A 27,119-nucleotide genomic window follows, 5' to 3' on the forward strand; every position below is an offset into this window, starting at 1 on the left:
TTACTCACACAAAGGGGCTTTTTATTTTTTTAAGAAAAGGTAATGTAACTGGGCTACATTTATTTTTCTATTTGTATAGTAGTAGCCACAATTAATAATCATAATATTATGGTGGATTTTTAGAAGAGACTGTTTTGCACATGTGAGACCTCATGGCATCAGAAATGCAAGTTCATTTTTATGGCACTAAATTTCAGAATGAAAAACTGTCTCACTCCAGCTTTGCCATTATAAATTGTATTTCCATGGGTGTTTTAAAAACAGATACATGTGGGATGATCAAGGAAGGAGAGAAAGAGTATCTAGATGACAACAGACCAAACCAGGCCTGATGTGGATAAAGCTTAGTTACACCATTAGGAGTATGACTTCGCAATTAGTTTTTTTATATCTTAGTTTCTATGAAAAACAACTGCGATATTTCAACTTAATGACTGCAAATTGGAAAAAAAGATATTCAAAATTAAATTTATTTGCCCAAGTGGGAAGCCTCATGTACCCTTTTTCTTCCATTCTCACCGGGAAGAACATCTTGCAGGCTTGCAGCTACGCTGCTGCCATCATTTACCAGACAAGAATCTTACAGTACTCTAAAGAAATTGCCTCTTTAAGATTTTGCTTTAAATAGATAGGGGGGAAAAAAGTTCTTGCTCCTACTCCCTTCTCCTCAGCCTTGCCCTGATGGACGGTGCTGCTCATGGGTGGAACAGCTCTGACAGAGCTTGGAACAGTCACCAGGTCTGGTGGCAGTGATTTATTTCTGCAAGCAGCTTTAAAGTTCAGACATGACATTTCCAGATAGTGGTGACCAGTTAATTTCTAGAACAATAAATAAATGCTCAGAAGGACTGGGCTTGGCTCAGATTAAGAGCCTGTGAGACTTGCTCTTCCTTAACACATTCCTGTCCTGCAGTAGCCTGGCTTCCTCCTCCGAGCAAAGTGGAGGCAGAGCTGGGCACCACCTTCTTGGAGGACAGGACATTATTTGTGCATGTATGTCTTCTGTATGTACACATACATAGACATCATAAATTAATAATCACAGTGATTATTAATCACAAGGGGGCCGTGTAAGAGGAGAGCTGGTTATGTGCAGAGGCAGCCACGTGCTTCCAAGGCTTCTCAGCCCAATTTTTGGGAGCTACATTCAGCAGTGGATGGGGATTTTTCCATTAGCAGATAAGGACGGAAGGTTGGACAGCATGACATAAATCCCTGAAGATCCATTATTGTTCATTTGTTGCAGAAACCTAAAAGGAGGGCCTAGCTCCAGCCTCTGGCATCCTACCGAGAATGGAGTATTGAATTTACACAACTCCTTCCCTACGCTGTAAAATGTTTCAAAATAAACATATCATACAATGCAGTTGTCTTCCTCCCCTCTCACCCGTCCCTCACACACAAACTCAAAACAGCGCTGAAGAGAAAGCATTAAAAAAAAAAAAAAAAAAAAAAAAAAAACCACAATAAGAGACACCTTTATCAGCCTCAGCCATCTGTGTTCCTCTAGTCTGATCCAAGCATTTTGGCAGGCATGTGTGCAGCTTGCTCCTACCCCATATCCATCCTGCCCTGCAAGAAAAAGTCCCCTCCCTCTTCCTCGCCTCTCTGCTGGCTCGGGTCAGGCAGCATTCTGAGTCTGTTGATTCCAGGACTTGAAATAACAAGGTGTTGGTGCATATGTTTAATTAATTACCATCTCAACACAATCACTGAACCTCATTCTGGGGAGCTGCAACCCCACTTGGTAGCTTGGCCCAAAAAACAAAGAGATGTCAGAAAGCCTGCACAAGTTTCAGTGCTGACCATAGGAATTATATTGAGTTTAGAAATGTATAGGTAAAAATAAAATAAAAGAGGCTAATTCCTCAGAAGTTTGAAGTACAGGAGTTAAGGACACTGCTAAAGAAAGGAAACAGTGGTAAGAAAATCACCACCACCATAAATTAGTTTCCAGACAATCTGACATGATCCTACCAGGGTTAAAAATTTGGATTTTCATTAATTTGTTCACTGAAATCATAAAAGTTCAAATTCTTTCCTCAAAGCAAGTGGGCATAAAAACTTTATAAGGCAACTTTCAAAGGGAATAGAATCACGCTCAGGAAAAAAAAAGTCATTTAAATACACTCAGAAATGCAAGTCTCAAAAGAATAAGAGTACAATAAATTACTGAGTTTGCCTTCTGTTTCTTAACAGCCTTGTAATAGCAACATGCCTTCAATATTTCAGGAAGCACGACATTTTGATGGATTAAAAAGAAATGTTGTATTGAAAAGAATAAAGAATGAAAATGGGGAAAACACCAGGAACCTTGAAGTGTAATACTATAAAAAAAAACCCCTATGGAAAAGTCAAGCTTTAAATACATATACTACAGATGTGCAGCACAGCTCTGGCATCTTATTTATTCCTCTCAACTATTTCAGGAGAATTCTCCTTATTTATCAAAAGTGATCCAGAAAGGAGTTGACATGAAAAGCACTCAGCCCAGCTCTCTCAGGAACAATTTATCTCCTAGTACACTCCGAGGGAAATAGAATCACTTATTTCCCCATACACAGTGCCCATGGCAAACATACCCCTCCAGCTTAAAGTGTTTTTTCTGTCTTAACAAACATACATGCCTTGTGATGTGAGCTTGGGTTTTTTTTCCTCTCCCCAAATGCTTCAGGATGGTGCACATCAAATTCTTGTTTGGAAAGCAAATTAGCATGGCTCTGTGTAATTCAGCACTATCTAGTGTTGGATGATACTTAAATTAATTTGGTGCAAGTAGGATATAAATTTTGCTCATAGCTTAGGAAGAGGACTACACATCTGGGTAGGTGAAACATCATATACATGTTCTTAGAACTAATAATCTTCCCCTGGATTATACTGCAGCTACCAAAAATAAAATCTTTGCCTTAAAACCCAAAGAGGACAAAGTATGAAGCACTTGTTTAACACCTTAATTAAATGTTCCTCTCATTTATATTTTAGACAAAAAAAAAATCTTGACAAGGCTTCAGGAGCATTAAAATTCAAACAAACTACCTCCAAATAAATCCTTGAGGAAAAAACTTTAAATGATTCTATACCCAAAACTAACACTCATTAGCAAAACTAACTGGGTAGAAACTTGTTTTTTGTGGGGTTTTTTGTTTTGTTTTGTTTTTTTTTTGCTTCAATGGCAGATGATAAACCTGCATCAACAGCAGTATCAGAGCAGAGCTATGACCCAGCCCAAAGCAGCTCCACGTGTGACACCTGGCAGGAAGCCCCTGGCAGGATTGCAGACCCTGCTCCCAAAGGCAGGACACGCACAGGGGTGCTGCTGGTCCAGCTCTGCTCTCCAGGAAAGAGCACAGGAATGAGTTGTGATGCTCCATCTGCTGATGGAGACCTCCAAAAGCAGATGCTGTCCCAACCCTGCTCATAAATCCCCTCTTCATTCCCATCACAGACAGTCATGCTTTGTTACTCTTAAGATGCCCCATAAAAGAGAGATCCAACTAAGGGCTGGAGAGGAGTCAAAAATAACTTGTAAAATACAGTGTCTCCAGCTCATCAGTTTTATCAGTGCCATTCATACAGAATTTAGTAAGAAGGGGATGACATGAAGGCTGGAGCATCTCCTCTGTCAAGACAGGCTGATAGAGCTGGGGTTGTTCAGCCTGGAGAAGAGTCCAGGGAGACTTTAGAGCCCGTTCCAGTGTTCAAAGGGGCTACGAGAGAGCTGGAGAGGGACTACTTACAAGGGCCAATATATGGCACATCACAAACCTAATCCCATTCATTTCATTTAAAGATCTGTGAGAAAAACCCTGTCTTCGTGTTTTAGGTCTATTAGAGAATCCAAATCAGCCTCACAGGGCTCTTAGGAGTCATATTCCCTCACATGGCCACTGCAGGGAACCCAAACTTGGCCATGGGATGATGCCACCTTTGGGACAGTGGAGAGGGCAGGAAGGTGATGAACTGCAAGAAGATGCTCTTCTCTAAAAGGAGCCCCCAAAGTTCTTTCCACCTGTCTGAGCCTCAGAGCTGCTGAATGCCTTTTTGTCTGTAGGTCTGAAAGGTTGCATTAATTGCAGTAAAACCCTTACACACCTATTCAAGATCAAGATCACCTACTAAGACTCTGTCAATACAAGCCACACCCTACCTACCATCAGCATGCATTTATGATGGCTGCAGGACATGAAATGCTGAGGCAAACTCTTGTTTTCATTACTTTCTGCATAGCTGTTGGCACATAATTTCCCACCTCATAACAGGACCTTCAAAATTCTTTTGCATTAACTAATGCAACTCGATGTATTTTTACAGTGTGATAGTGGCTATCAGTTTCCATCTGTTCTACTGTCCTTTTGGAATGTTTTCGCTGTGAGGAAGTAAACAAAAATAGATCACTGTAAAAACAAACCTGCCTGACAGTCTAGACTGAGGGCCTAATTGAAAATAAGGTTTATTAGAATAGAGAGAAACACTGCAGTAAAACAAAGGCACAGTTTCTCTAATGTATCTGGTATTATTCTTGGCGAAGCTGAGCCAGGCTATAAATTCACTGAAACAAATCAGTATGGCACTGATGCACAATCCTGACCCAGCATCACTTCTCCAGACTTGGGGAACATGTGAGGAAAACTCTTTGTTTCACTTCAATTTTAGGCACCATAAATTCCTTTTTTAATTGGAACATGAGTGTGACTAGGACTTGTCTCCACACAAAGTCTTGCTCAGAGAAAGAAACCAAACTGAGTTAACAGCAATGCTGCTCCCTAGTCTAAACACAGGTAAAACTAACTGTACCAGCAGAACTATCTCATGCCAAGGGCTCTCTTTGATATAAATTAAATGGACACCTTGCTCCTGCAGGGGCAGGAAGTAGCAATTCAAAGTTGAAAAGACTCAGAACATGGAAACTTCTGCCAGAGGAAAGGGAATGAGCATCCTTTGGTGAGGGGCAGCCTCGGAGAAACTGCACAAGAAACAGGACAAGGCAACAAAGCAAAGATCTCAGACATCACCACCAGCACAAGTCTTGCCCCAGTAAAGATACAGGTGAGGGCTGGGGACACCAAGAAGGCAAGGAGGCTTTGGTGACCAACTTCTGGAGCAAGTGGGCAGCCACTCATTGCTTCACCCAACACATGCAAAGAACCCTGCACTCTCTCAGCCCTGGGGATATCATTTTACATAGAAAAGGACTCACTCATAGGACCCAAGAACCATTTGGAGATTTTTATGAAGAATTTAACACTTAGCAAAAATAAGCACATGAAAATTTTGCCCTGTTTTTCTGGTTATTCTTTCTAGTGTTTGCACTAGAGACACATGAAAAATAATATTTTCCGTAATAAAGAATGTTGTTTTTAGAAGTCTAGCGATTTTTAAGATAAAAATTATTAGATGACCTCACATGCAAAAATGCCCAAAGGCTGCTAAAATAGCAAAGAAATGAGAAATTCTAGATATTAAGAACATGTAGCAAGGCAGAATCATTAAAGAAATTAGAGAAGATGAAAAAAGGGCCAACTTTGAACCAAAGCACACAAATTGCTTTTGAATAGTTTTCCACATAAGCAACATTCATCTCCCATTCCAGTTCAAGGACAGCGTAGAGATCCTTTTTCAGATCATGCAAATGACAGCAGTAACTTAAATAATTACACGTTTCTTAGAATCAGCAATATCAGCTTTAGGAAGAAAAAAAAAAGGTGTCTTTGGAGCTGGGACAAGGCAGCAGCTTTTCATTGTTTACTCAAACATTTCATAAGCAGTTTCCTTTGTCAGGCAACAATTGATGTGCCATGTATGATTAAAGAATGGACAGATTTATAAATAGCATGAATACAAGGAGAGCCCCATTGTTCTTATTTGCGCTCATGAATACGAGACATGCCAGATAAGACTACTCTGAAGTGGGTTTCAAACTCCCTTACTAAATTTAAAGCCTTCCATTAGCCAGCTTGGCTGGACAAATAGCACCTTCAGTGTCTGGCCCCACCAGGCCACCCCTTTTCCTCACTCAATGGGATGATGATGAGTGACACTTCATCCCTGAAGCAGCACCCAGCCCAAGGGATGCAGGAGTGACACAGAGCTAGCTCAGCCACAGGACACAGCCTGGGCTGAGGCAAAAAGCTCCACATCAGCTATTTACACCATGCAATCCTGGCTTTATGGCCACAGCTGCAGTTCCTAGTGACTCAAGGCAAAATGTCCTGTAATTGTCTTTCCAGGAGTCCTAGGCCATTCATTCCACCTTTCTTCATTAATTTCCAGATCTTTACTAAGCACTGTCTGAAATCCCCACATCTTTCCTGAATAAAGAACAAACACTTCTCTGGCTTAAAAGGCCAAGATTCCCAACAGTGTCAATCATGACGTAAATGAGGCTATAAACGCACAAGGGCAGAAGAAAACCCAGTGTCCCATTTCTCCTTGCATGTCTGCAGATGAAGACAATCCCTCTTCTGAGAGGATATTAACATTCCCAGGTAAAAAAAAAAAAAAAAAAAAAAAAAAAAAAAAAAAAAAAAAAAAAAAAAAGCACTAACAGGACCTCTGATCTGCCACTGATCTCAGTATTCTATACAGAATACTCTCCAAGTATTTCCATTTTTAAATCAATAAACCTTTCATTTGAGGTTTATACACTTTCACCATTTACATCCTTTTCCTCCCTTCCTTGGGAACTATGAACCCTATGAACCTATTTAAAGCATATGAAGGATGCTGAACTGAACGGGGAGCTCACCTCCCAAACTGTTACTCCCTCTCTATTGGCATAAATGATATATACATCACTATATGATATATAGATCACTGTAATGATATATGATATATACATCACTATAAACGATAGCAAGCCCACAGCTCCCCCCAAGGAAGTCACCCACTGAAGGGTTAAACATGCAAACTGGAGATCCCATCTAATTCCTCTTAATCCCTGGTAACACAGAGCACAGAAGATGAGGTATTGTCCCTGGGTTCCTATTATTGCTGCTAGACACAAACCAGGGTACAGCACACAGCCACCCAAAATATCCCACAGCATGCAGTAGTCGTTTGGGGAGGCAGGGCTGAGAGGAGCCATGTGCTGTGCAAGTGAGCCATTAGTCATTTTATATCAAATATAAAATCGTGGTGGCGAAACCCTTAGCCCTGCCCAAAAGGTTAAAAGAGAATTTATGTTGGAAAGCCAAGAGAAAGGAGTTTAGCAGTTGCTGAGGTGTTTTTTTTTCCTAGCAGGAACATCTAAAAAGGTATAGAATGGCAAACTGAAGGGACCCCTTTAGGACACCTACATTATTCCTTTTCACATGAGATCAACAGTGATAATTGTATTAACTCAATGATTAATACAACAGGGGGAAAAGCTAAGACTTGATCACAAAAGGCATTCACACACTTTCAAATCACCTACAGTTTGTCACTGTAGATTACAAATAGGATAAAAATCCAAAATAAAATTTAAAAATCAAGCTTTCAAACTCAACAACCACCATCCAAAATTATACCATCTCACTGTCAAATACACTGGAACAAGCACTCGTGTTTTCTTTCAAATCTCAGGTATTTGGTATTCAAAGAAATTTTTACCTCACTGCTTGCACTTTCCTGATACACACCCCACCACCACCACTTTTCTCTCCATACAGCAATGACAAACACAGAAACATACACAAGGTAAAAGCTACTGCTAAAAAAATAAGCCACAAATTGTAAACAAGCCTCTCTGTTTCCTAAACTCTTGTTGCTACTTTACTGAAAATAACAGAACCCTTCAGTTTCAAGGCATGTCGGGCTGCTTAGGGTTCAGCAAGGATTCCCCACAGTCCTGCCACTGCAAAGTTCTGCCCTTGGACACTCTGTCCACAAAGCACCTACATACAGCCCTGGGAGCTGTGCAGTCATTGGGTCTTTAGTCTGATCCCAAAGGGCAAACCCCAGGGAAGGATGAGAAATATTGAAAAGATATTTTCTTCTTCAGTTAAGGCATCAGGTGGACCTTTCCCATATATTTGATACTATTTTAAAAGATAAATAAAATTAACTAGTGATAGAATTTAGGGGAGAAAAAAAAAAAATCACACCACTTCCTAAGGACAAGGATCAATTCACTTCTAGAGCAAGTGGTTTCATGCAAGCCTGCTCCTCTTTTATACTGCCTGTTGGGAAGGTAAAGGCGGGTCACTGTTTCAAAACTATAAATATCTCTATTTCACACCAGGTATCTGTCACCCAAACCCATGGCTGGAGTCTGTATTAGACAAAAGACCTATTAACTCCCTTACTCCTCCTGCTCTCCTGGCCAATCTCAGACAGCACTCCTAGTACTGGGCAGCTCCCTGTGCTCACTGGTTCATTCACATACCACCGTGCAATTAAGATGATTTCTGGCATTAGGGCAGAGAGCAGAGCAGGCAATGAAGAATAATCATGTAGGCATTGTTAAGAATATGCTATTACCATTTTTCCCTTTTCTTTAATCATACCAAAACCCAACACATTCTTCATAAGAGAAGGAAGAAAGAAAATACACAATATTCATGTTTTTTTCACCAACAAAAACAAACCAAAAAAAAAAAAAAAAAAAAAAAAAAAAAAAAAAAAAAAAAAAAACCTCAACAAACAGCATCAAATAGAAAAAATATATATAAATGCATGGGGAAAAAAAAAAAAAAAAAGCTGTGTTGCTTATTCATCACCCATGTCACTGTAGTAGTTCTTGTGTTGGACAGCAAAAGCCTTCCAGAGAAATCCCATCAGTTAAGAGGAAGACTGCATATGGTTATGTTTTTGAAAGTTGAAAGCTGATTATGATTTATAATACATTTATAAAGAAGCACAGTAAGCTAATTACATTTGGGAGAAGACATTTTAGAGGCTATAAAGATACAACCAGTAATAGGAAAGTCTAACTCCCAGTTATGGCTCTCAATGTTCTTTACAGAATAAAACATTTGCTTGTGATTTCAGAAGTGGTTTGCATTCAACAATGCAAAAATTGTTTGACATTTCAATGGTTCTCTTCCCTGCTCAGCAGACACTCATGTTAAATGCTTTTACAACATATAAGATTATTGCAGCCATAGGGTTGGGTCTCCCAGGAGTCCTTCCCCAGTCAAGAAACTCTTTGCTCAAACTCAGAGTTGAAGAGTCATGATCCAAATGCCCAATGACAAAGGCTCAACCCTCAAAAGAACTGTCTGTAAAGACAAAATATAGTAAGGAAGAAATTATAAAAGAAATTATAAAACTTGAAAATTTTACAAATTGCTACAAAGACCTAGCACAACAGGAATATTCTCATAAAAATACCATGAATTATTTACACCAGAACCACTACTAAACCAGGTCATTTTCCAATACACTACTGTAGGTCAAAACATGACCATCAGCAGCACATTGCACAGGAGGACAGGATCACATCCCTGAGATGGAACAGTGCTCAAATTCCCTGACAATCACTTCAGAGAGGATCTGCCACTGCCAGCATAGGAGAGCAAGATTACACACTTACACAGATCATACTTAATCTGCAGAAGAAACAACAAAAGCAGCTATGATGAGAAAAAATGCACAGCTGTCAAGTAAGAATTGGAAATACCACTTTTGCTAAAAATCAAACAAAACCCTCCCAAGCCTGCAAACCACCTCAGTATCAAAACTAAGACTTAATCCCCAGGAGGAGGCATGGCTGGGGGAATCTGTAGGGCCATGCAGCACAGAGGGAGTATGTTCAGCCAGAGAGGGAAATGGTTGAACCACTACACACTACCACCATCCTTGGCTAGCTGACCCACTCAGTACTGCCAGCCCCATATTTTGAGGAATGGCAAGTCAAAGGCTCGTGGTCAAGTGTAGAAGGCAGCCCCAGGAGATGCTGCAACCTAAAGCAAACACAAGACTCCTTTTTTCACACCTGCCTTCTCAGCATTACACAGAAGACAGTAGGAATGGTGTGAATGATCAGCTGTGTGACTGAAGACAGAGCAAATAAAACACTTGTACTTTGCAGATGACATTCCAAACCTGGTTTCCATCCTTTGCTTTTCAAGCTTGTCAGGCAGAAAACCTTTAAAAACCCTTCAGTCAAGGCAAATGGCTTTGTGATAAGGGAAGTCTCCAACTAAAATGTTACACGTTTACCACCTGTCACACCCAAGAACAGAAACAAAACCATTTTCATACTCATCAGCAAGGTAGGTAGAAAAGTAACCCAAACTGGAGGTGTGTGAGGAGACCTGTCACCCTAGGGAGTAAGCCAGGCAGGGATGGCAAGAACTTCCATGACAAGAGATACTACATGAGCTGGTCAGAGCCAATTCTCACATTCAACACCAACACCAAACAACTCCAGCGAAAAACCAACCGTAACCCTGGAATTACACAGGAGTAAGAAGACAAAGAAACGATTACTGAATAAACCTTTACCTCTGCTCGCTGTGTGCGGGGCAGAACAGACGACTTTTCGATGGCATAAACATCCACCAGGTAGAGCCGTGCTCCTTGCTCCCTGTCCAGGATGGCAGCAGTCTGAATGACCCCAGTGCGGCGCCCGATGGTGAAGAGGCGCCCAAGGCTCCTGTCGTCACACCGGACGGACACAATGTAATATTCCACCTGTGCCTTGGAGCCCCGCGGGCTCGCCGCTTCCAGGGATATCACGTTCGTCCCAATGGGCTCGCCCTCCTTCAGGATGGTGATGTATTTTGGCTGAGTGAAGACAGGCCCGTCAACCCCTTGCAGGATTATAGTCATCTCAGTGGTGGATTTTCTCCTTTCGGGGCCCAGGTCGGTGGCGGAAACGATGAGATTGTAGATGAGCTGAGATGGCACCAATGCTGAGGTTATTCTCAAATCTCCGCTGTAGCGATCCACGATGAAGGTTCCGGTATCTCCATTGACTATCTCATACTCCACCTCCCCATTGGCACCCTCATCAGGATCCGCAGCGATAATTGTGGTCAGGATGGAACCGATCACAATGGAAGGGTCGGCTGCGAGGGCGTTTTGGGATACAAACACAGGGACATTGTCATTTTGATCTGTCACCAGAATGGTCACGTTCTTGAGAGCAAATCGCCTGGACTCCACAGGAACAGCCTGATCCGTGGCTTTGACTGTTAACTCAAAGAGATTGGCAAACTCCCGATCGATTTCGGCATTGGTGAATATTGTCCCAATCACCTCATCTATGCGGAAGTGATTCCCCCTCGGCATCTGCTGGATGATGGCATACGTTAGCTGCCCATTAATATCCGCGTCTGGATCTTGAGCAGTCACAGAAATGACAGAGCTACCCACAGGAACGTTCTCAACAATTGATTTAAAGATGTCTCCTGGAGGAAAATGAGGAGGGTTATCATTGAAATCCCTAACGTGTATGACCACCGACATCGTAGAGGACCGTGGGGGCCTTCCTTGGTCTTTTGCCGTTATGTTTAGCTTATACAGAGACTGTGTCTCAAAGTCCAGTTTCTTGGCAAGGAAAATGCTCCCGGTGTTGGGACTGATGCTAAAGGTCCCATGATTGTTTGTCCCTGTGATGCTATAGTGGAGGTCAGCGTTGTCACCTGAATCAGAATCAGTGGCAGTGACAGATGACACAAGTTCACCAACCCTCATATTTTCCAAGACATCCACTAGCAAGGTTGATTTAGGGAAGGAAGGACTGTTGTCATTTTCATCCAAGACATCAATGCTCAACATGCAAGTTGAACTTAGGGAAATGGCTCCAGAGTCTACAGCTTGGATGACAAGGGAATACGATGCAGTAGTCTCATGATCTAGTCTGCCTACTAACGTCACTTGGCCTGTGCTGCTGTCTATTGCAAACTGACCTTCTTCATTTCCCTTGATTACAGAGTAGTGAATCAACCCATTAACCCCTTCATCAACATCTGAGGCAGAAACTCTCAGCACCTGTGTCAGATTTGCTGCCAATTCTGATATAGTAGCTTGGTAAAGATCTTTCAAAAATTTGGGGGCGTTATCATTGATGTCTTTCATGTAGATCTGTACAGTTGCCTGATCCTTCAGAGGCTTTGGCAACCCCTGATCTGTTGCTATTACTGTGAGACTAAATACTGCAGCCCCCCTCTGTCTCATGAGAGCTTCTCTGTCAAACTGATGAGTGCTTCTGATCTCCCCTGTTACTGTGTTCAGCTCAAAATCTGGCTGCATATGCTCAAATGAATACCTGACCTCACCATTCGGCCCAAAGTCTTTATCTACAGCATTTATTTTACCCACATACGACCCACCTCTCTGTTCCTCTTCAAAATAAAACGCATAGTTGGTACTGTTGAACAGGGGTCTGTTATCATTTACATCCTCCAGAATCACAGTAACATTCACAGTAGCATTGAGTGGCTCTACTGCTCTATCAGAGGCAACAACCAGTAAAACATATCTTTCCTGAAGTTCACGGTCCAGTTCACTTTTTATATACAGCTGACCATCTGGAAATATGCCAAAGGCATCCCCAGCGTTTCCTTCAATTATACTGTAAGCTATTTCACCATTCACTCCCGAGTCCTTGTCAGAAGCCTGTACCTTAAAGAACCTGGAATTCACAGGCTCTGACTCCAAAATAGTAATTTCATAGGAAAGCTGGTCAAACACAGGCGGGTTATCATTGACATCATGGACAGAGACAGTCAGGATAAAGTTGGAGGACAGCTGAGGCACCCCCATATCCGAGGCCAGTATTTCAACCTGGTAAGACCCAGCATTGATGTCAAGTGGCCCCGTTAAGCTTATAGCACCAGTTTGTTCATTGATTGAGAACAAGCCCTTTGGGTTTTGCTTAAGGCTGTAAAGGACCATGCCATTAACACCTTCATCAGGATCAAGAGCTTTGGCCTGGAATATGGTGTGCCCAGCTTTCCAGTTCTCAACAACATTTACACTTTCCACCATGTGAATGAAGTGCGGGGAATTGTCATTCAAATCTCTGACAGTTATGTTGACCACAGCATCACCAGTTATCGCCCCACCTCTAGCAACCACCTTCAGCTGGTAAAATGCCTGCTCCTCCCTGTCAATAATACTAGCTGTGGTGATCTGCCCCGTCGCCCTGTTGATGGCAAACACGCCCCTCTGGTCACCTGTTGTAATGAGGTAACTGATGTTGGTGTTGAGATCCATGGTGGAAGCAAAAACAGTCCCTACGTGGTAACCCAAGGCAACGTTTTCAAAGACAACAAAACTGTATGTGCCCTGGCTGAAAACAGGGGGGTTGTCCTGTGTGTCCAAGACAGTGATGGTGACAATGGCTTGGTTCTGCGACTGAAGATGGCCACCGTCAGTGGCCACAATCTGCAACTGGTAAGCAGTTTTCTCCTCCCTGTCGAGGGCTATTTTTGTTGTGATCACCCCTGTCTGCCCATGGACCTGAAACCTGGAGGTATCTCCAGCTGAGATGCTGTACTTGACTGTCCCATTGGGTCCCAAATCGGGGTCTGTGGCAGACACAGTGGTCACATAGGTTCCTGCTGGCTCGTTCTCTTGGATATGGGCAAAATACTGAACGGGGTAAAACACGGGGCTATTGTCATTCACATCCAAGATGGTCACGTTAACTAGGGCCATCGAAGACAGGGGAGGAGAGCCCAAATCGGTGGCCAAGACCTGCAAAGAGAAGTGAGACTGCTCCTCCCGGTCCAGCTGTGAGATGGTGCTGAGCTTGCCTGAAACTGGGTCCAAGCGAAACATCTGGCGAGGGGTCACAGAGGAGGGGCCAACTGCTGCCAGCGCTGGCTCGGCTTCCTGCAGGGAGAAGCGAACAGTCCCATTGTCCCCCAGGTCCCCATCAATGGCACTCAAGACAAGCAACTCAGTTCCTGACGGGGAGTTTTCAGCCAGGGACACCTGATAACCCTCAGGTTGCCCAAAGCAAGGCTTGTTGTCATTGACATCCAGGATGGTCACCACCAGCTGTGCGTAGGAGAATCTGGGCTGCACCCCCTGGTCACGGGCACTGACGTTGAGCACAACCTGAGAAGCAGTCTCCCGGTCCAGCCTGCTGGAGCTGGACGTGCCCGCAGCATGGCTGGCAGTGCCACCCTCGGGGACAGCCGTGGTGACCAGCCCGCTGTGCTCGCTGATGCGGAACCAGCCCAGCTCGTTGCCCGAGACGATGCTGTACCTGAGGTTGGCATTGAGGCCTGAGTCACGGTCCGTGGCGCTGAGGCCCCGCACGTAACTGCCCAGGGGCACGTCCTCGCTGATGTTCACCCCGTACACCGACTGCCCGAAGACAGGCGGGTGGTCATTGATGTCGTTCACGAAGATCACCAGGCTGGCCACCGAGGAGCGGCTCACGGGAGCTGCCACTGCTCCGTCGGGGGAAAAGACGGAAGTGGGGGAGCCCGGAGGTGGCGGTGGGGCGCCGTAGTTATCCGCCACAGCCACAGTAAGGTTATAAGCCGGGATGCGCTCCCGGTCCAGCGCAGCCGCCACCTTGATAAGGCTGAGGTTGGGTACCTTACTGCTGTGCACCTCAAAGTGCCGCTGCTCGTTCCCCGCCAGGATGGACACAGAGATGTTCCCGTTGGCCGCCGGAGAGTCGGCGTCGCTCACCGTCAGCAGGGCCACCACCGTGCCGGGGGCCGCATTCTCATCCACGGAGGCGAACCGGGAGGTGGCTGGGAAGTAGCGGAACTTCACCCGGGGCTCGTTGTCGTTGACGTCGAGCAGGCGGATGACAGCCTCGGCCCGGCCGCTCAGCGCCGGCACACCGCGGTCCGTGGCTTGGACCGTCAACGAGTACTGCTGCCGCATCTCGTAGTCCAAACGCTCACGGATGCGGATCACTCCGCTCTCGGGGTCCACCTCGAAGGGGAGGCTGCCGGCCCCGTCCCCAGCACCACCACCATCGCCACCCTCCAGGCGGTAGCGGATGTCGGCGTTGGTGCCCTCGTCAGCATCGGCCGCAGTGACCTGGAGGATGCTGGCCCCCACGGGCACGTCCTCAGGCACTCGTGCCTGGTAAAGCGTCTGGCTGAAGATGGGTGGGTTGTCATTGATATCCTGGACGGTGACGTTGACCTGAAGGTACCCTCGCCGACGGGGCTCGCCTTTGTCCTCCACCTGCACCAACAGCTGGTAGGTGGGGGTGGCCTCCCGGTCCAGCCCTCCGCGGGAAACCAGGTGCAAGAAAGCTCCCTCACCGCTGGGGTTGAGGGTGATGTTGAGGCGGAAGCGGCCCTCCTCGTTGCCGGCCACAATCCGATAGGAGCCGTGGTCAACCCCATTGGTGCCACTGTCGGCGTCAGTGGCGGTGTCCAGGATCAGCTGGCGCCCGCTGCCCGTGTCCTCCTTGAAAGTCACCACGATGGAGGGGTCGGGGAAGACGGGCGCGTTGTCGTTGAGGTCGAGCACCAGGACGCGCACCTCGCTGGGGTAGGTGGGCTGGCTGGAGAGCACCACCAGGTCCACCACGTCGCTGGCCAGGCTCTCGCGGTCGATGGTGGCGCGGGTGTGCAGGGCGCCCGAGGTGGCGTTGATGGCGAAGAGCTCGTGGTGCTCGCTCAGGCGGTAGGTGAAGCCGGGCCGGGTGGCGATGGTGCCCACCCAAGTGCCGGGCGGCTGCTCCTCCAGCACCCGGAACACCTGGCGCGGCTCCGCGGCGGCGGCGCTCCCCAGCGGCGGCAGCGGCGGCAGCAGCGGCAGCAGCAGCGACAGCAACAGCGGCGGCGGCGGCCCGCGGGCGGCGGGGGGGCGGCCCATGGCGACCCGGGAGCGCAGAGCCCCAAGGGGGCGGCCCGGAGCCGCCGCTCGCCGCTGCCCTGCCCTGCCCGCTGCCTCTCTCGGCACCCGCGGACGCTGCGCTCCGGACGCGGACGGGAGCGCACCCGGCGGCGCGCCGCGCTCACGGGACACTCCGGCTCCGGCTCTGCTCCTGCCGCTGCCGCCGCTCCTCCCGCCGCCGCTCCGGGGCTGGGGGGCCGCCGCGCCGCATCGCCGCTCGGCAGCCGCCGCCGCTACCGCCGGGGCCCCCTCGGGCCGCAGCTCCCTGGCCGCGCCCGCCGCCCCGCCGGCATAGCCCGTGCGCACGGCGGCCCAGCCGGTCCGGGATCCGCGACCGCCCGGAGCCAACTTTGCCCGGCGCTCATGGATCCCGGCCCTCTTGACGCCCGGGCCGGCTCCCCCCACGGCCGCCCATTGGCCGCCGAGCCGCGCCGCCCCGCCCCGGCCCGCCCCTCGCACCTGAGGAGCCGCCCCGGCGGGCCGGGACGGGCGGGCGGCTGGAGGGACTGCCCCCGACCGCGCCGGGAGCGGGGCGAGGGTCCCCCGGGATGCTCCTGCCTGGAGCGGGGAGCGAGCCGGGAGCCTGGCGAGCTGTCCCAAGAGGGTCGGGCTGCCCCGCGCACCGGGAGACGGGGCTGCGGCGGGCGGGCGCCGCTCACTTTGGAGGCAGTTCTGGATAACTTGCAGGACCCGTTACCCCGGGAAGATGAGGCGCCGGGCGCGCCTCCCGCGGGCCGGCAGCGCCCTCTGCCGGCACCGCCCGGCGCGGCATCCCCGGGCTGCCGGAGCATCATCCCGCGGGAGCCGCGTGCTCCGTCCAACGAGCCCCACCGAAAACACCCCTCCTTCCTCCATCCCAATAAAAACAGAGGGAGCTCCTTTTCCCTGCGGCAAAAAGTTTCAATTATGTATGAGTCCATCTTTAAATACAACCAGGGTCGTGAATCTATACACGACAAATCTATGGATAGCAATTAAAGTGAGAAGGTAAATCTAGCAATTAAAGTGACAAGGTAAATCCAGGATAGCCGCGTAACCCATCAGCAAATTTCAGAGTTTATTCGTCCCTGTGAGGGAGTTAATGAACCCAGTAGTGTATTTTCCACCATGGAAAAGTCGGAAAAGTAAGAAAAGAGGTGGGGGAAAAAAGTAGGAGAGTGTAAAAGGATGAGGTTTCAAAGGCAGTTTGTTCACCGCCGGTACCCTGGATATGATTAAAGAAATGGAGATCAAACAAATTTTTTAGCAGCAATCTTGACTGGGAGCTGTAAGGAAGAAGAGGTGGTTCCTGTTCCGTGTTGTCATCTAACACTAAGAGATACCCCGGGGCAGTAATTCCTGCAATCCCTGTGTCCTCTAGGGAAGGATCCTGTGGGCACAGCAGAACTGTGAGGGGACACAGCTGGAGCTGGGAGCCTGGTGCCCAGCACCTCTCCCTGCATGGCAGGGCTGTGACCGCAGGTAATCTCTCCTCTGGCACACCGCTGCCCTCAGCCCGTATTTAGTTTTTTTTTCATTTTTCAGCGTCTGCTACCGACCTGGAGAAGGCTTGTTGTGCCTCGCAGCGCTCTGCTTTTCCTAGCTGCACTAGTTGGGTAGTAGATAAGTCATCCACTCACTATTGTTGGTGTAAACACCTTCTCTCTTGCGAGGAGCTGGGCGATGAATCAATGGGACAACCGGGAAGGGATCCGCCGGGATCCGCAGCGCTGCCGCGCTCTGCTCCGGTTCTTTGATATTTAACTCCACCTACAGGCGTGCTTCGACCCTTGCCTGCAGCCACCAATTCGCCGGCTGTTCTTGTAAGGTGCTTTCTTCAATTACAATTTCTTCCCATACAAAAGCGCTGGCGTTTTAGGTGAGCCGGCAAAACCCAAGTGACACGCTATTCACGAAAAAATAAGATTATATGGGAGGATTATTATGGGAGGATTACCAACATAAGTTGACATCAGCCTTCACTAGAACAGGTCTTTGAGCATTCACCACGTCTTAATCACTGGAATTTTTTCCTCACTTCATGGGATTTTTCACACCTGCCAGGTAAATTTGACCTCCAAGTCCAAAACACTGCACGGAGAAACATTCTGCCCCTGAAAAGGGACTTTGGTTCTTTCCCTAATTAATAGGGCAGGATGAATCACTAGCCAACTGCTTTTCCTGTGGAACATGTACAGACTTGTTCTGACATTGTTCAAGCTTTTCTGTGCCCATAGTTTGTGCTTCCCTCTGGGTTCTTCTCTCAAATGTCAAAATAAGTACTGCAAAAGTATGGAAATTCAAATATATGAAAGCAAAACATCAGCCTTTAAATACCGTACATCAGAAGTGAGCAAAATGGCTAAAATTCTGGGCAAGAAAGAATATCCAGAAAACAGGAGAATATCTAGACAATAGGTTTTAAAGCACCTTTTTTTTTTTTTTTTTTGCTACTATAGAACCTCATAAGTAATGTCTGTCAATATTAGATCCCAGAATTATTGTATGTGCCTCTTGCATTATATTAACAGAGAATGATACATTGCAAAGGTTTGCAATACATGAGAATGTATCAAACAAAATCTATTTGCCAGTTTACAGGCCATGTAATTTAATACTTGCAATTATATCAATGATCTGATATGATAAATGTAACTATCTCAGAATTTCTCCAAAAATATGTGCCTAAGCCTTTTGTACTAGTAGATATAAAAATGTATTCTAGATGAGTCATTCACAAAAAGATAAAAAGAACACCCTTTAATTCCTTTAAATTCCTGAAGTGTTTCAATACATCAAAATTCCTTTTTGTAGGGATTCCGAAAATTGCTTTTTTAAATCCAAATGTTTATAAAAAGTTATACAAAACTTTACGGACAATTTTCAGTTATGAAAATAATTATAGGTAATTTTTAAAAATAATGTTCTCATCGCAACCGTATTTTTTTTTTTTTTTTACTGTGAGCTGTTTCAAATGTAGCCAAACTTAAAAGATATTTTCAAACCAGCTGTGCTTTTTAAAAACTGTACTTATTTTAATGGCTAAGAAAAAGCCCATTGAAATTGAAGCAGCTTTGGTAGGTATTAAGCAATACCTTTACTATAAACTCTGCACATGTCAGTGGAATTACTCTGGTGGTTCATAAGTGTGAGTTGAGTTTTGACCCCTTTTAGATCAACAAAAATACATTTAGACAGAGTTAAGACTGTGCTAAGAAGCACTCCAGCACTCATAACTTGCAGGAATGAAAATAAACCGAAGAATAGGTAATTTTTGCACTTTTTGTCTTGCCTCCAGCTCTGTTGATAACACCTTCCAACACTTCATCAGGCTTTCACCTCCAGATATGGAAGAAGCAATCTAATCCCAACACTGTCCAGCTCACACTCCACTGCAAAGTCTTAATAACGACCTCAGTGTCCATTGTCAACAGATCAACACATCTGGCTGTCACATTTAATGTGCTTCCAATGCTGTTTTTGCCTAAAGTGGGCCATGATGCTGCTGAAATGTTGTGCTGGAAGTCACAGACAGTACAGAAGCAGAGGGCTGATGAATGAAGTGAAAAGGATTATAGGGAAGAAAAAAATTTCTAAGCAATTTTTTTTTCCTTGGGTAAGTCTAATGAAAATTGAATGCATACCTATTATCTCACACAGCCCTCGGAGGTCTCAGGGTTGCTATTGGATATCACAACAGGGAGAGAAGTTTATTCTGCAGCCAGAACAGGAACTGGTTATAAATTCAGCAGATCTGGCAGGTAGGTTGCCGTGTTTTAGTTTTGATGAGCTGAAGGTAAGAGTACAAAAGCTCTGTTTGATGCACCGTGCTCCTGAGTGATGCAAGACTTGGCACTGGGCATTCTCCTTATTCCTTGAAGGCAGCTGGAATCCTGCCCACACTTGCACCATCACAGTTTAGTCAATGATCTTAAAGGTCTTTTCCAACCTAAATCATTCTGTGATCATCTACAGACCCCAGCTTCATCGAGGTCTTCATTGATATGAGACAGCATGTGTTTGATGAATGAGTAAATCTATTTTTCTTTGGTTCTCTTACTAGACTTTTTCTCCGTCAGTTCCTTTTACTAACTGCATTTGAATGTTTAACAGCACTTTATATTTCAGTTAGGGATGGATAGAGTGGAAAACACCTTTGCTCCATCACTTTCTCCTGTGGTGCTCCAGGAATAAAATATTACTATAGCGTTTCTCTCAGGATGCACTTTAGCAGTCATTGGGGCATAATAATGTTGATTTCAATCAATAGGTATTGAACCCTACCTTTTCATTATTAGATAGATAATACACCATGAGTCCTGCTGTTGTTATGAGGACTGAACATGTCATGTCATTCAAGTTTCACTTGCTCTGACACTCAACAATTCAGACTGGGGTAGTCATAATCTGTCACTGAGAATCATATCTTCCCAGACAGTGACAGCAGCATCAGCTCTTCAGAGCCTGACTCAATTCTTCATTGCCTTCCCAGTCACACTAATGAGTGCTGAATTGGCCTTTTGATATTTATCACTTAATAGACTCGCTCTGCTTGGAAAAAGAACATTAAAGTGTTTTTCCAGCCATGATTTATAGCCTAGAAATATACTGGTCTGAACTCTGTAGTTTAATTTTTCATCACCTGCTCTGCAACACCATGTTTTCTTTTTCCTTTAACACCTAGAGCACCCCACAGTGTTCTTAACTGTATATTGCGGCTTCTTTTTTATTTTCTTTTTTTTCTCTCTCTCTTTTTTTTTTTTTTTTTTTTTTTTTTTTTTTTTTTTTTTTTTTTTTTTTTTTCAATTAAGGTTTGGAGGTTTTTTTAATAGCTCATAGCCTGGCTGCTGGCAAAACCCTGCTGAAGTCAGCAGCTGCCACATTTTTAAAGGTTTTGAAAAATATCCTCTACAATTCAAGAGTTAAATTTGGCGTTATTCCACTCAGATTCCCAACAACTGAACGGATGAATCCCATAACTTCTGAAGACAAAAAGAAAGCAAAAAGTTCAAGTAAAAAATCTCTACCACATTAAAAGTGGAAATCCTGCAGTTCAAAGCCAAAACTGTACTGATCTCTGGCACTTAAGGATAACTCAAATGACCAGGAGAAAGAAAGAGAATCTCTAAGCAAGTGCTTATTTTTGGTTCACTTTTGTTTTAAGTGCCCTTAAATAAATAAATATATTTAAGATATAAATATATAAATAAATACATATTCATTTTTATTTATTATGTCTTAATAAAATCTATCTATATATATTGTATCTTAAATATATAAATAAAAAAGTGATCTTAAGATCTCCTTGTCACAAGATGCAAAAGCTTAAATCGCAACAAAGGGCTTGTATCATTCTCTTTTATATTGTCACAGTTAAACTTCCATGGATTGAATCTGGAGTTTGTAAAATAACTGAGAAATACTGAAAGATGTGGAATGCATACATACTGTTATGGCTTGCAAAGCTGCAAATTGAACGAGTAAATAAAAAAAAAATTAAAAATAATCATTATATTTTCCCATAATATGCTAGTTAGTCATAAAACACACCCAAAAGCAATGCTGTCAGCTATTTTAGGTGGACAAACTTATTAAGATGATTTTAAGACTGAAACTGTAATTTCCTGGGAACCCACAAGATGGTAGAGTTCAGCTGAGGAGAGAAACTAGGCTGAATCTTTTGCCTGGACGATGAGCATATAGTTACTAACTACTTAAAAATGCTATTTTTGCTCTGTCCCAGAAACTCAAACAATTTCGACTTTTTTCTTTTTTTTTCTTTTTTTTTTCATTATCCATTTAAACATTTGGAGAACTTTTCTTTTCTGGCTTAGTCTTTGTTTTGTTTTTGAAAGAATGCACCTCATTACTTCTTCAACCATCTGTATTCCATACTCTTGATGGAGTTTAGTAATGGGATGCAATTATTGACAGTGAGACACTGGGAAAATAAACTATTTTTTTGGAATCCAGAAAACCTGAAACACATCATTGTGCAACTATACACAGTCACTGTGAAGCTGCTGGGCACCCACTCAGTCTTCATTAAGCAAAGAAATAAACCTAAAATCTCTAAAACCTAAATCTCCTCAAGTCTCTAAATCAGAAATATCACCTCTAATCCAGTAAAACAGCTCAGCAAATCTACAGATCTGGAAGTTAAATCTGTTCATTGGAGCCCAGCAGCTTTACCGGTAGTCACTCTGATGCTAAGTGGGGCTTTACTGACTCTCTTGTCATGATGCCAGTTGCTCAAGGAAGAGAAATGAAGTGCCTGTAGTATCTCAAATGCAGCTTTTGAAGAAGAAAGGCCATGAATGTCCATATCACTCGGTGCTCAAAAGAATAAAATTTTGGTATGAACTTGGTTACAATGGCAGCTTACTTCAGTGTGGATAGATTAGAAGATAAAGCAAGAAAAGCTAGGGAAAAGTGTATTTAGAAATAATTTAAGTAAGCGACAGTATCTGTATAATGTTCAGAAATGTGTACTCTCCATAGAGGAAAAAAAGCCCAACAACCTCCCTCAAGTTTTTTAAAAAATGTTGAGAAAAATTATGAAGCATTCAAGGGCAAACAGCATATAGGCTTTGTACTGAGTAGTGTGAGATCTAAGTAGGCTTTATACTACAAAACCTTGAAGTAAATTATTATATTTCATGCTTGACAAAATATAAAGGTCTCATTTTAAAATCAGACTCAGAATAAATCAGAACAAGTTCATTATGTCTTTACTTTTAGTAGCATATGGTGATTTATTAGGAAGACTTTTTGATATGCCAAGGAAAAGCCTTGGAGCCTTTAGTCTGTGCAGAAGTGAAATACATCATGTTTTATGTGAATTAAACATTTAGTCTTTCACTGATTAAGGAACTAAGGTAGAACTTTATTTTTTTACAAAAAATTGCCAGTAATGTTAAAATTCCAACACGTTATGGAAGAGACCCTAAAGGTAAGTCACAGTCACTTTATATCACTACTTAATGTCATCCTGAAAAGTACTTTCATTACTCTAAGGTGAAATATAGCACAGTAAGTGCTGAATGGGAATTGTCAGTGAAAGCTGGGGCTCACATCAGTTGGCAATAAATGAGGAGTGATTACTTGTGGCTGGAGAAGCAGCTGTAATGCAGGGGAGACTCAGTATGAGCAAAGGAATTTGAAAATACCAAAATGACAGATTAACCCAGAGCTGGGCCAAATAAGAGCTTTCTCTTGAAATTTATTCAAAATGTTCATCATGGAGGTGGTTACAGGGCTGGAGCAACCTGGGTTAAATACAGCAACAGTCAAACCCTCCTCTGAACAGAGAGCAAAGTCCCTCCAAAGCTCTTTGATGTCCCAGGTTTCAGGTTGTTAGAAACTTTAATAATAAACCTCTTTGGTATGCATAATTTCACATAGATAGTTATGTGTGTGTGATCTGTCTGGGAATGAAATAGCAACAGGAGCAGAAAAAGAAAAGGGAGAATGAGCCCAGCAGGTGTTTATTTTTACACTTCTTCAATATTTGAAATGGTCTTTGACGGGGAATCACTAAAATTTCTGCCATGATTTTCCTTAGGGAATGCCTCATTTACAGACTGCAGTGTATGCTCTGCATTATTTCAGAATAGAATCCTAGAAGATGCTGAGTTGGAAAGGTCCATCAGGATCGCTGGGACCAATAAATTCTGTCTGGAAATTTTTGCTGTAGTACATGATCTGTTATATTAGCAAGGGATGGGGGTTGAATTTATTTATTTTTATGCAAGCTTCATTTGAGGCTAAGCTGCTTCACTCTCTTGAAGAGTCATTATCCATATGGAAAAGCAACTGTCCATTATATTTGACCCACTCCTCTGTTTGACAGCTGACTGCTTCCATTTAATTTTGGGGTAATGAGGATTTACCACCCTCCCTCCCCGCTTAAAATGTTTCTGTCAATGTTTCTGGTTTTGTGACCCTAATGAAAAGCTGAAAGCTGTTCACCAGTCACTAATTCCAGGGCATGGCAGAAAGAGGCACAGCAGATTTCAGTCCCTTCATTAAAATAAATATAACCAATATAACTCTGCAAACTAACATAACTAATTCCTTCACACATAAAGGGCTGAATGCAGAAGACCCCAGAGCAGGGAGAGCACCTGCTTGGCCATGAGGAGGCACTGCAGGTTTCTAAAACTGACTATTTGTGCTTTGGCAGGAGTGTTCTTTCACCTTGAGAGCATTTCTTAGACGAACTCTCATAATTACCTGTTCTATAAGTCCTGTTGTGAAGTTAATCCAGTGTGCAGCCTTAACTAAACAGTTATTTGCTCTAAAAATGCTTGTCTTTATAATCCAAGCCACATTCTGAGACAAATATTTAAAAGCACACTAAACATTAGGAAGCCTCATATTTTCACACTGAAATAAACATTTCCATCGCTCCAGTTTTGGTGTCTCTTGAAACCATCACGTTTATATCACAGTGAAGCAGATTGGTTTGAAGGTATATGTTTAAATAAGAAGCATAATTCAGAAAGGCAGGTTTATCTGTGTGTTTATAACCAAATCTTTCTTCCTATTTGGACTTCTGTTCTGCCAGGGGTGCCCCTGCCAGCCCAGCTCAGGTTTGCAGACAACGAGGTTGGTGCCCCAGGTGACAGTGCAGATGACATGGGGAGCTCATCCAAACATTAATTGACTTATCTTCTGCCTACAATTTTCCTTTATTAGTTCCCTGACAGAGCACTGACCTTAAAATAGGAGGCAAAGCCTGGAAGGTATGCAGAAGACCTGTAAAGGCAGAGAAGCTTTTGGTTTAGCACAGCTTCCTTGCTCTTGCCAGGGAACAGTCCAGCTTCTGCAAACTGTCCTTGGGTGCAGTCTGTGCCCACAGAGTTTTTTGGGATGTTGCAAACCTGGACTTGTATGTAGAGAGTTGTACTGGGTTTGACAGTGTGGAAATGTTGTAAAATCATTTACTAATATTGTGCCATCAATATAGGGCTTATTTGTTGCTTTTTGTAAAGTATGTGTCAAAGTGTTAAATCTTGGCAGGTCAGATTTTCTCTGTGGCAGGAAGTGTCACACACCAACATCTCCAATTGAAGATGGCACATATTTCCCACACCACACTTTTCCTTGGTGTTGCCTCTACTCATCCCAGTGATACAAAGCACTGCCAAAATCCCTGTGTGAAAAGCACCCACGTGTTCTTTGGCAGTGTCCCCTGCGGCACAAGGGAGGGCACAGGCAGGCAGGATGGATGCAGAGAAGGAGAGCCACAGCTAATCTGTCTGTTTGCTTGGAGACCTGAAATCATTGGTGGGCATTTCCCAAGGAAAAAAAAAATGTAATTTAATAGATGTATTCTTGTTTCTGTGGAATGATGTGCGCACTAGGAAGCACAAACAGCAATTAGCACTAAGAGCTGTTAATACACAGCCCTGGGTCAGAATAATTTCAACATAAAGATTTTTTTTTTTTCCAGCAGAAAGTTGTTATAAAAAGGTGTCTGCAGCTGAACCCTTTTAATTCTTTTTCCTTTTTCGGTCCTCTCTCACTGCTTACTTTGTTCATTGAGATTTTAAGCCACAGTGAGCAGGAACTGAACTCACTCCACATTGGAGCCACCCATACCACAGTGGCATCCCTCCCTGTTGGAAGTCCTTCTCTTAAATACAATCCCAGATTTAAAAAAAAAAAAAAAGTTTAATTAGTGAAAATACCTTGCAAAAATATTCTGCCCCACTTGTCCAACTCTAGCTAAGCAATAGGAGAAAAAAAAAAAAAAAAGAAGAAACCACAATGCTGTATAATGAGCTCTTGGGGTCATATCATTGTGAATCCAGTTTTATAAATCATTTCCTGTGAAATTTGAAGAGTAAAACCCAAGGACTTACTCAGCTTCTTATTCTCTTGTCTTAGATCTGGCTTCCTACCAAAAGAGGTTTACAACAAAGATGTTAGTGCTGTATTTCAGATCCAAGTGCCAATATCAGTATTTTTCAGAAAATAAAACTTCATTGTTAACCAAATTTATTTAAAAACAAATCAGCAGGACCTCTTTGTAATTATGTATGTGCCTAGCTATTTGCAAAATCTTTTCTTTATCTGTAATCCTTCAGAGGATGTAGTAGAAAACGGCCAGTTCCTCTGAGTTTCCCCCCTGCTCAGAGTCTAAAAGGGTTTAATTGTCTGCACAGATGTTGGTCTCAGCAGGGTACAGTAGATCTCTGTTATTTTTTAAAAGGGGGAAGAAAAAAAGTTAAAGATTTTTTTAAAAACTAATACTCCAAGTATTTTCTTGGAGCATCTATGTATATCCCTTTTGGCTGTCTCTGAGCATATGAAACTATATTTCCAAGCGGCTCTGGACACAAAGCCAGCTTTCTGTGTCCCCCCATCCTGCCTGCCCTACCCAGCCCAGCCCCGGCAGCTGCCCCTGACCCCCAGCCCCAGCCTGTCTGCCCATGTCTGCCCTGTGCCTGGGGATGCTGAAAAGAGCTCTGGGATGCCTGGCCTTTGTGCAGGTGTAGTCTCCCTTCTCTAAGAGGGGGCTGCATTGTGAGATTTGCATGATGTTTGCATATCTTTCCTAAGAGAAGCTGTGGCTGCCCCATCCCTGGAAGTGTTGAAGGCCAGGCTGGATGGGGCTCTGAGCAACCTGGTCTAGTGGAAGGTGTGCCTGCCCAAGGGGTTTGGAGCTAGAAGGTCTTTTAGGTCCCTTCCAAACCAAACTGTTCTATGACTCTGATCATTTCAGAAAGTGCAAATTGTGCTGTGAGGAAGTATCTTATTTCTGTTACACATGTGTGAAGGAACCTTCAACGAAGTGAGAGTGAGCACCTCTCAAATAAGCAAGAGTGAAAACTGCTAATGAAATGACTCTCTGAATTTGTCCTACCTAACATATTTTTTTTAATTTAATTTTTGACATTTTATAAACGTAATCTTGCTTTTGTATTTTCTCTTATTTTATTAATTGTCATTATTTATAAATTGTTTCTTATTTCTAAATTTAATACATATCGTGACTGGAAGTCACCTGCTATTATTTTTTAATAGTATCCAAAATGAACATTCTTGTTAGTTCTACCACAGCTATCTGAACCTCATTTACCACAATCTCCTTGTTTTTCAAAATAATTGCATCCCCAGAAAGCTATTAATTGCTTTTCAAAGCACTACCATTAACCAAGACCTTAATTATGCAAACATATTCAGTGTCCCCATGACGCTTGGATAATCAAGGTGGCACTGTCTAAACAGCATCCCTGTGCTTAGGTCTTTCTGCCCTTGGCTGAATAATCTTCCCTGCACCTGTTGTGCAGCACAAAAATAATAGGATGTTTAATGAAATAATAATTAAAAAAAAACCTCTAAGTGATGACTCTGACTCCAGTTCACTCCCTGAAATA

At 43.9% G+C, this 27,119-nt stretch overlaps 1 protein-coding gene across 1 annotated transcript in view; it reads right to left on the reverse strand.

Annotated features, from left to right (window-relative positions):
• The window catches only part of FAT4 (FAT atypical cadherin 4), a gene marked incomplete at its 5' end in the record, with an annotated part of 123,536 nt that extends 107,804 nt beyond the window's left edge, over positions 1-15,732 (reverse strand). Inside the window, one exon of the mRNA XM_083861768.1 lies at positions 10,432-15,732. Within this exon, the coding sequence (XP_083717894.1) occupies positions 10,432-15,732 (5,301 nt within the window). The remainder of the gene's footprint in view (positions 1-10,431) is intronic.
• Between the last annotated feature and the right edge of the window lie 11,387 nt (positions 15,733-27,119).

This window comes from Zosterops lateralis (assembly GCF_965231275.1).
Source record: "Zosterops lateralis genome assembly, chromosome: 5".
Lineage (NCBI taxonomy): Eukaryota > Metazoa > Chordata > Aves > Passeriformes > Zosteropidae > Zosterops > Zosterops lateralis.